This window comes from Camelina sativa, chromosome 10 (genome assembly GCF_030686135.1).
Source record: "Camelina sativa cultivar CO46 ecotype springtype chromosome 10, ASM3068613v1".
Taxonomy (NCBI): domain Eukaryota; kingdom Viridiplantae; phylum Streptophyta; class Magnoliopsida; order Brassicales; family Brassicaceae; genus Camelina; species Camelina sativa.
Window position 1 is genome coordinate 8,077,304 of NC_141889.1, and position 9,086 is coordinate 8,086,389.

Below are 9,086 nucleotides of genomic sequence, written 5' to 3' on the forward strand. Positions count from 1 at the left end.
AGAAATTGAGAGTCCGAGTGTTAGAAATGAGAAGAGAAAAGAGCTCTAGGTGTCAATTTTTCTTCTCCAGATAGTCTTTAACAGTTGCTTAGAATCTTTGAAGAAGTGATTACTTGCTATGATCCGTGCAGGTAGCTCGGAATCTTGGAAAAACGTGTGTTTATGAATATCTCAGGAATGCAGAGTAGCCTATTGGCAATAGCGCTTGCAACGAAGTTCTTTCAAGATCCTCTTGTGGGGGGGATTCCTCCTGCTATCTCTGTAAGTTTCAACAACATCGTCTTCAGTCTTCACATTATATAAACCTGTTATGGATTACTAATGATTTGTATTTTGCAGACGGTGGTAATGTCGTTGATGGGTTTCACTCTCGTTATGATTTGGTCTAACGAAAAAAAAAACATCTAACAATGTAATTTAATTTCACTTCACATTTTGATTATACATATATCTATACTATAAACAATTGGAACTTCTTCTTGTAATATAATAATTCAATGCAATTTGAGATTTAAGTTCACCAATCTCCATTTTATCTTGTATTTATTGTGTTCAATTTAAATTTCTACTTTGTTTTGTGAGTGTTGTTGTGTTGTACTGTTGTGGACTTGGGGAAATAATAAAAGACGGTTCGACGACAAACCCGGTTTAAATTAAACCAGAACTTGAGAAATTGATTTTGGGTTCCAAAAAAGCTGAGCCATGGCGATAGCTTCAACAGCCACCGTTCTCTTCTGCTGCGCCAAACCCAGTTCCCGGCCAATTCCGATCAAGACCAGTTCATCTTCTCCTCTCGCCACCTTAAACGAAAGTCGGATTCGGAGCCGCAGCTTAACCCATGACCCAATTGCGTTGTCGGGTCTTATCGGAGCCGGTTTGGTTGCGGCTGCGTTCGTCGCGGCGGGACCAGATTCTAGTGCTATGGCGGCGGTGGATTCTCTTCAGCTGAACGAACCGGCTAATGCGTTGTCTTTACCCACTTGGGCAGTTCATGTTTCCAGCGTTGTCGAATGGTTCTTCTCCTTCTTCCCTTGCTCCTAGCTATTGATTTCAAATTTCACCTAGACAACATTGATACGTTAGTGTATCTGGTATTGTGGGTTTTTCGAGTTTTCGATGTCTTTCTTAAGTATTCATGTGCTCAGATCAAACCAGAATGAGAGTGATCTCAAAGATCAAGACTTTGCATTTAGAAATTGAAATTTGAGAGTACTTTATAGATAAACTTATTTCAAAGCCAGATTGAGTTCAAAAATGCAGTTGTGGAGCAAACATACTAGAAACTGTGATCTCTTCTTCCTAATTCTGGTTGTTTCTTTGTAACTAAAGGATTACGGCGATGGCGTTGGTATGGAAATATGGAGAAAGAAAGGGTTATGAGTCTTGGAAAGGTCTCTCATGGGGAATGGTGAGCTCTCTTAGCTGTTTTCCTAGATGCTCAACATGTTGTGTATTTAGATAGCTTGCACATGGTTTCAATTTCTGAGCCTTTTGGTTGAAGGATAGACTTGTTTTTCTTCTTGATCAGGTACCTTTGCTTGGTGGAGCACTCTGCGCATGCACATGGCATTTCTTTTACAATGATGAATCTCTTGAGGTCAAGAAACTTCTTTACTCTCACTTTGCCTATAAGTCTGGTTCCCTTTGGTAATCAGATGGTCTGATGAATCACTGATGAATGAATATAGGGCTAAGCTCTTGTTTAACTGTGATTTTGTTGTTTACTCTTTACTCTCACTGAGTGTTTTGATGGTGGGTGGGTGCATTATTAGGTGTTGGTCGCACTTCAGGCAGCGCTAACTGTGATCGGTAATATTACTTTGTGCATCGCTGCCTTTCGAATCAACAAGTTGTCATCCAAGATTGAAGTCTCTGAAAAACCGTGAGGGCTAGCTAAAACACATATTTATGTGTTAGCAAAAACGTTGAAGTGAAATATCTATTGTCCCATTTCTACAGACGGGTAAAGCTGGCTTTTGCTTGTTATGGAACACCTGATTGGGGATGAGAGTAAGGTTTATATGATTTGTTTGCTATTTGCCTATTGCAGGAATCTGAGTGTAGCCTTTTTGGTGGTAGGAGAAGCAGCTGGATCTTCGAGAATTGCCAATGTGGTATATTAGTCAAAAGATCTTGCTTTATATTTCTAGAGATTGCATCAAACAAGATTATATTGAGCGTATATATATTGTATCTTCCTGATTATACTCTTAATGAGTAACACCAAAGCCATAATCTTTGTAGTACTGAAAATGTTGTTTTGGGTCATAGACTTGACTCGAATATAAAGTGGAGAATCTTTTTCCCAGAATGGAAACGTTGACTCAGATATTAAAAGTTTACTTGGCGCATCAAACAACTCCGCATGCATGCTAATTTGCTATTAATTCGTAAGTTTTTTTTTTTTTTTGACAACAATTCGTAAGTATTATGTTAGATTATAGATAGTAAAACATGCCCAAGAATAGTCAAAGAAAACTCATTGTGTCACACTCACACATAGGATTAAATCAACAAAATTATTTAAAAAATGTCTTTTAAAAATCATTTAAAAAGTATGAGAAAAAAAAAGCAGGGTAGTTGATCAATTCTTGGTAGGGACTAGGGAGGGACTAAAAAAATCCAAAATGTTTAATTAAGAAAAAAACTGAGTTCCACTAATATCTTTACAACTCGTTAATCGTGAGATTAGAGTATTAGACCAAGCCAAAGCGTGAGGACAAAGGCATATCTTATCTTTATCTTTTTATCTTCCCAGAAAAAAGTCCACCAATAACACCATCTTAATCATTGCTTAAACAACCCCAAGGCCATATATACAGACATTTAAAATTTTGTTAATTAAACTAATATTGTAATTTAAAAAAAAAGTTTAAATGTACATTTAGAGAAAAAGAGAAAAAAATGTATATTAGAGATCAATGGAAGAGTCTAGAAGAAAGGAAAAATGTACAAGATTACTGAAAAGACAGTTTTTACCTCATAAGTTTGTAAATATTACAATTCCTTTCTCCAATCAGCCAGCCCCATCGATGATAAATTCAGAATCGGACGGCTTAAGATATTTAAAGGTGTACGTAGAAAGCGGTGTAGAGGAACATTACACAATAAACCGTACCGTGTGACTCATAGAAATAGTTTATTATAAATAAATACACACACAGATGTAACTTCCTCCATAGTTACGTGTTTGTGTTTTACTTCTCTTTTCTTCTCGATTACGAAAGGTCTCCTCGTCCTTCTCAATTGCCTTATTTTTTTATCATCGATTCATATAACAACAACACATCTTACGAAGATTACTTCTTTTTTTTCTTATTAAAGATCAGAAGAAAAAAAAAAAAAACTCGTAGATAAAATTATCAGAAGAAGGAGATCTCTGGTTCACGACAGGTAAATTCACAATCTCTTATGTCTTTGTTTTTAGATTGAATTGTTTGATTTTGTGTGTTTTTTCCGATCGGAAAAAGACCTTGTGTTATCTTAGTGTTTGTCAGTTTGTGTCTATCGGAAACTCAGATCTACTTTTACGCTTTTTTGGGTTGGTGTTTGTGTTAATTTGGTAACGGAATTGTTAGAACTCAGATCTAATGTTTGTTTTTGGGGTTATAAAACGAATCAAGTCAAAGGTTGTGTACTTTGAATCTTACAGAACCCGACAACCTTAATAAGATCTTCTGACATAAAAAGACTTTGAATTTTTTTTTTTTCAAATAACAGGGGAATTTTTGGATCTTATGATTGAAAATTGTAGTTGTAAGATTCTGAATTTGACTTTTATCTTTTGTTTTTGGATTTTGATTTTATATGTGCAGGGAAAAAAAACAGAGAGTAGTAATGGGATCTGAACAAAACGATAGCACAAGCTTTACGCAGTCACAAGCTTCAGAGCCAAAGCTATGTGCAAGCGGGTGTGGTTTCTTTGGTTCACCGTCGAACATGGATCTATGTTCCAAATGCTACAGAAGCTTATGTGCAGAGGAGGCTCAAACTGTAGTTGTCAAAGCTGCTGTTGAGAAATCTTTCAAGCCATCGTCTCCTTCTCTTTCTCCTCCTCGTAGGCTCTTCATAGCAGAACCTGCTGTGAAACCCGAACTACTACCAGAAAAGTCCGTCCTTGTGGTGGCTGAGCCATCATCTGCTGCTGCAAGAGAAGAAGGAGAAGCGGTTCCGGTTCCTGATGAGAACAACCAGCCCTCGAGACCTGCACGACCGAACAGGTGTTTGTGTTGTAACAAGAAGGTTGGGATCGTGGGGTTTAAGTGCAAATGCGGCAGCACTTTCTGCGGGGAACATCGGTATCCCGAGACTCATGATTGCACCTTTGATTTCAAAGAAATTGGTCGTGGAGAGATTGCTAAAGCTAATCCCGTCGTTAAGGCTGATAAACTTCAAAGGTTCTGAATGAAACATTCGAATGTTTTCAAAAAGGATTTGGCGGTGGATTTACTCAAAAATTGTATTTGAAATCGGGTTTGGAGTGTATTTGGATTGTTTCCAAAAGGGAAAGAGGATGTATTTGGTTCCATAATAAAGTGAATCGATGAAGTTTGGTTCTTGATTTCTTACCTTGTCTCACTAACGTTTGAATCTCTTGCTTATATGTATCGTTGGGAGTCCACTCCTTGATAGTCTCTGACTGACTAAATTATATACGAAGAAGAAAGGAAAAGGTTCATTACGTCTCAAAATGTAAACACATATTTTAAAACTAAAGGCAATGAGGTTTGACTTATCTCACTTTTGACAATTTCGATATAGAGATCACAAGCAAAAGATACATACCGATGGACCGTTCACGAAAGCATGATTGTAGTTAAACCATGGCAAAGACAGTCGACAGCCATCGAGGCAATGTTCAGATTGTTTTTTCCCCTTAAGTGAATTCCAATCTTAAAACTCTCAATAATATCTATCACGCAAAAAGACTACTGGAAGATAAGAATGTCCGATGAGAATCTCGAACATTTTTACTCCCCAATAATATTTTTACATAATAAATATTTGTTATCCTCCTTATTTTGAAAATGGGAGCATTATAAGATCTTATAAAACTTTTCTAAAATGGTACAGGTAAAGGTTGTTTGAGGTTTTTTATTGGAAAAAAGAAAACCTCTAGTAAAATGTAAAAATTACATTACTGATCTTATATATAAAAAAATTTAAGTTTATTTCCCTTATTGAACTCTCAATAATAGGAACATATATATACAAATATATTTTTGGGAATTTAACATGAAAGAAAAATACTCATTGAAGGATAAAAAATGACTATTCATTTTAAATTCCCAATAATGTTTTGGCAAAAAAAAAAAAAAAAACAAAAAAAATACACAGACACTCATAGCAATAAAGATATACATGAACGAAACCACTTAGTTTGCTTTCAGCCTTTTTATCTTTGAAAAATTCATGTTTCCTAAGTGAGCTAACTAATTCATACCAGATCAATGCATAATACAAATTTCATGTTCTTTTTATAAACACCACAATGTTTACTTGAAATATAAATTAGAAATATGTTAGAACAAACACCACAAATTTCATGTTCTTTTCATGTTGGGCCTAAAAATATGTTAGTACGTGAAATATAATTATGGTTCTATAAAGCCCACATGTAAGATTGAGAGGAGAATTCTTTTTTGCTAACGAACTATTCAGACTAATTTTCGTTTTTTTTTCTTTTTCTTTTTGACATCAATTTTCGTTTTTTTAATATACATATACATACATAAGATAATTAACTTCACGTACGTGTATAAGCAACATTTGAAAAAACATGAATTTTTTATTGAAGACAATTAACAATGATGGAATGATATTTCATATTTGTCTCTTTACATTTTGTGGATCGATTCCTAGCTAGCAAGCTAATTCGGCGTAATTAATCACTCTTTTGATTTTCATTAATCTTAGATTAAAACCTCGCCTTTTTTGGATTAACAATTATCTGATTGGCCTTATTGAACTCTAATGTCATGTAAAAAGTTATTAGTTTCCGATTTAAACCATTTTGATTATGAATTAGAATTGAGTGATTATGTCTTCTATATTAGTGGTGATTTTTACATTTTCCATATATATGAGATCGTATAAGTCTCGCGTACGACGTCACGAAAAGAACCTGGTACTCACTATATACTCACGAGCAAGGCTCACGAGTACCGGAGTAAGGCAGCAGTTGAACAAGTGTATAGTCTCCTCCTTAATTATCCACATATGACATATCCATACCATGTCCATACGTATTCGAACATGCATGTATGAATATACATGCACATACAAAACTTGCCTATGTAGAGAGAACATGCACATAAAGCCCCCATACCTCTTTATTTTTTCTCGTAAATTGTTAGCCTCCCGTTTAAGCCGCCGGTATTGCAGCTTTTCTTTAAAGCATATATTACTTACACACAATTTAAATAAACATATAAAAGATTGTTATTTATTCATCTATATCTAGTTTATTTATACATGTTGTAATGTTAATGTATATCGTCTTTATTGTATATATGTATACTGCTGTCCGAGCGGACGACATGTGTATAACACTTATACACATCTAGCTATTATCATGTAATAACCAATTATTAGGGTAATCATTATCCACATTGACCTATTGATTGATTTTGGGTTTAAGTAGTTATTAAGCACGACATGAAAACTCTCGTTATAATATAAGTACATGTGTTTTAACTTACAGATATATTAATGTTTTCATGTAAACTAATAACAATCAACACAAGTTCCTTTCTAATTTTGGAAAGTAACTTTTTAGACACTTCAACAGAACTACACATATAAATAGCCGTTGATATGGACAACCGTAATTAATCATCCCAATTTATCTATGATTATATATCATATATATAACTATAGTGTAAATATACTACGTAGCTAAAATATTTTTTTTTAAAGTAGAAAGTCTTGATTAATTCTACTTAACTTTATGACTAGTAACATAAGTGAAAGTCTATATCGAAAACTCAAACTGGGAATGTTGATAAGTTAGTTGTTGTATAATGTATCTAAATAGTTCCATATTTAGTTTGTTACGAGCTATAAAAATTGTCGAAAAAACACCATGAAATGTTGATAAAAAACCATACTTAGAGAGCCAACGACACACACAAATCAAATGCAAACTAGCAATGATAATTCATCAGAGAAAACCAATACATAAAGAAAAGTGTTACTCAAATCATCATAGAAAGATCTATGGACTAAAAAACGAACCAAGATAAAAATTTAAGAAAAAAAAAGAACCTGATTCATCTTATGAACGTTGACCCATAATGAAGCTCGATTGAATCCTGATTCTTGATGATCTTCGTCGACTAAATCCATATATAGTCTTATTAATGTTCATAAGCTAACCCCTTTCAATCATATATATCCACTGAACTCATGATTCTTCGTTAGCTAGCTAACCAAGATGATGAGTGTGTGTGTCTTAAATATATTTTGATCAATAAGGTGGTCGTCCCGTTGACCAGTAAGACTGATCATGCTGCTGCTGCAACTGAACCGAACCAAGAAGGTTAGGTGGTAGCCCGTGATGACCCGACATAGCTTGTTGCTGATGTTGCAGTTGTTGCCCCATCATCGGTGGCGACTCCATTGATCCTCCTCCTCCTCCACCGCCGTGAACTGGCGTCTGCATCTCATCTTCCTCTAAAGGCAACCTCTCGTACGCGGCATTGCTAAAAGACGCTGCCATGACAACAACAGGACCAGCACACAGCAAAGGACCAACGACGCTTCCTCCAACGACTTGTCCTTGTCCTCCGGCGAGGTAAACACTCAAACCGGTGGCTGTAGGAGGAGCAGGAGGAGGGAGAAAAGAGCCTGAGAGAGAGAGAATCTCGAACCTTCCGTGAAGGCTAACGACCGAGCCAGGAGAAGGATGAGATCCAGGCTGACGTATGGTGACGTTCGTGACGTTTCCAGTACCGCTCATAACGCAAACGCCGCGTTGGCGTCTGCGTGCGAAAGTTGCAACGCTCTCGACTAAATCACAGCCGTCACCAATCTCCATCACGTGGGTTCGAAGCGCGTTTGCGCTATCACGAGTGATAATAATAGGTGGTTTTGGTTTGTTCTTGGATCCAGCTGGTCTTCCTCTTGGTCTTCTTGTCATCTGATGATCTCCTCCAGAACCACCGCCTCCTTCTCCTGAACCGCCGTGTAAGTCTATGTCTTTACCTTCACTACCGCTGTGGTTAGCGATGTTGTCTATGTTGTCGCTTGTCTCCTCACGATCCATCTTGATTTGTCTGTTTAGTCCTCCTCCTTGTTGATCATCTTCGGGTTGGTTTCTTTGTTGCTGGTGATGGTGGAGGAAGAACTCTTGTTGTTGCTGTTGGAGATGTAATTGAAAGTCTCTAGCGTGGAAGGGAGGAGGGAGAGAGCTTTGTGATCCATGAGATTGCACTGGATCCATGATCTATGATTCAATGGTCGAACTGGATCAAAAGTAAGAAGATAGTCAAGAGACTATACTGATCGATCTAAGAACAGATCTTTTCTTTAAGTTGACCTTTTTTCTTGTTTAGTTGTCAAAAAAAAAAACTAGCTAGCTAGAAGAAGAAAGAGAGTAGTAATGATAAACAACGAAATCCAAGCTGGATCTTCTTCATCTTCGTCTCTTGTTCCTTTTGATTTTGTAGGGTTTCTCTCTCTATACCTAGTTTTGTTGTATAGCTTTTCTCTCTTTTTTGAGTTGGAGGAAGTGAAATTTGGAAAGTGAAAAAGGGGGTTTTGGTGGGTCTTTATATAAACTAATACTGAGATGTGTGGGTGAGTCTAACTTTGGTTTTTTGATTGGTAAACTAGGGTTATGTAAAAAAAAAAAAAAAACAGGGGAACAAGATAAGAAGCCAAGTTATGGGATTTTTATTACGTGAATTGACTGTGAGTTACTTTCTTTGTATGGGCGGTGTTTGGTCCCTCCCTCGCTCATTCACCTTAAACCTAATATCTCGTCACTGGTTAGTAAGTCACTCCAACCATCAAAAATTGGAAGAAAAATATAAATACGATGCATTGTTGGCTTGTAGTGATCCTAGCTAGTAGTGATTAATATT

At 36.2% G+C, this 9,086-nt stretch overlaps 2 protein-coding genes and 1 pseudogene across 3 annotated transcripts; 2 read left to right on the top strand and 1 right to left on the bottom strand.

The window, feature by feature from the left end:
- Positions 1-539: 539 nt before the first annotated feature.
- LOC104718024 (uncharacterized) lies at positions 540-2,311 on the top strand. The gene is made up of 5 exons (XM_010435683.2): positions 540-1,013; positions 1,330-1,408; positions 1,529-1,597; positions 1,773-1,963; positions 2,051-2,311. Exons 1-4 carry the CDS (start codon positions 703-705, stop codon positions 1,884-1,886), a joined length of 573 nt encoding a protein of 190 aa, XP_010433985.2. The 5' UTR covers positions 540-702; the 3' UTR covers positions 1,887-1,963; positions 2,051-2,311.
- A 532-nt stretch (positions 2,312-2,843) lies between these two features.
- On the top strand, positions 2,844-4,561 carry LOC104718026 (zinc finger A20 and AN1 domain-containing stress-associated protein 9). The gene is made up of 2 exons (XM_019230483.2): positions 2,844-3,393; positions 3,816-4,561. Exon 2 carries the CDS (start codon positions 3,838-3,840, stop codon positions 4,402-4,404), a length of 567 nt encoding a protein of 188 aa, XP_019086028.1. The 5' UTR covers positions 2,844-3,393; positions 3,816-3,837; the 3' UTR covers positions 4,405-4,561.
- A 2,529-nt stretch (positions 4,562-7,090) lies between these two features.
- Positions 7,091-8,853, bottom strand: LOC104718027 (AT-hook motif nuclear-localized protein 24 pseudogene; annotated as a pseudogene). The gene has a single exon (XR_015568867.1). The product of XR_015568867.1 is annotated as an AT-hook motif nuclear-localized protein 24 pseudogene (transcript).
- Positions 8,854-9,086: the final 233 nt, after the last annotated feature.

What these genes read in the sequence shown, in the direction of transcription:
- LOC104718026 (XM_019230483.2), top strand. Translation starts at nt 3,838, where the DNA reads ATGGGATCTGAACAAAACGATAGCACAAGCTTTACGCAGTCACAAGCT.
- LOC104718024 (XM_010435683.2), top strand. Translation starts at nt 703, where the DNA reads ATGGCGATAGCTTCAACAGCCACCGTTCTCTTCTGCTGCGCCAAACCC. An exon ending in GTTTCCAGCGTTGTCGAATG is followed by an intron (nt 1,014 to 1,329) that starts GTTCTTCTCCTT and finishes TTGTAACTAAAG; the next exon opens with GATTACGGCGATGGCGTTGG. An exon ending in AAGGTCTCTCATGGGGAATG is followed by an intron (nt 1,409 to 1,528) that starts GTGAGCTCTCTT and finishes CTTCTTGATCAG; the next exon opens with GTACCTTTGCTTGGTGGAGC.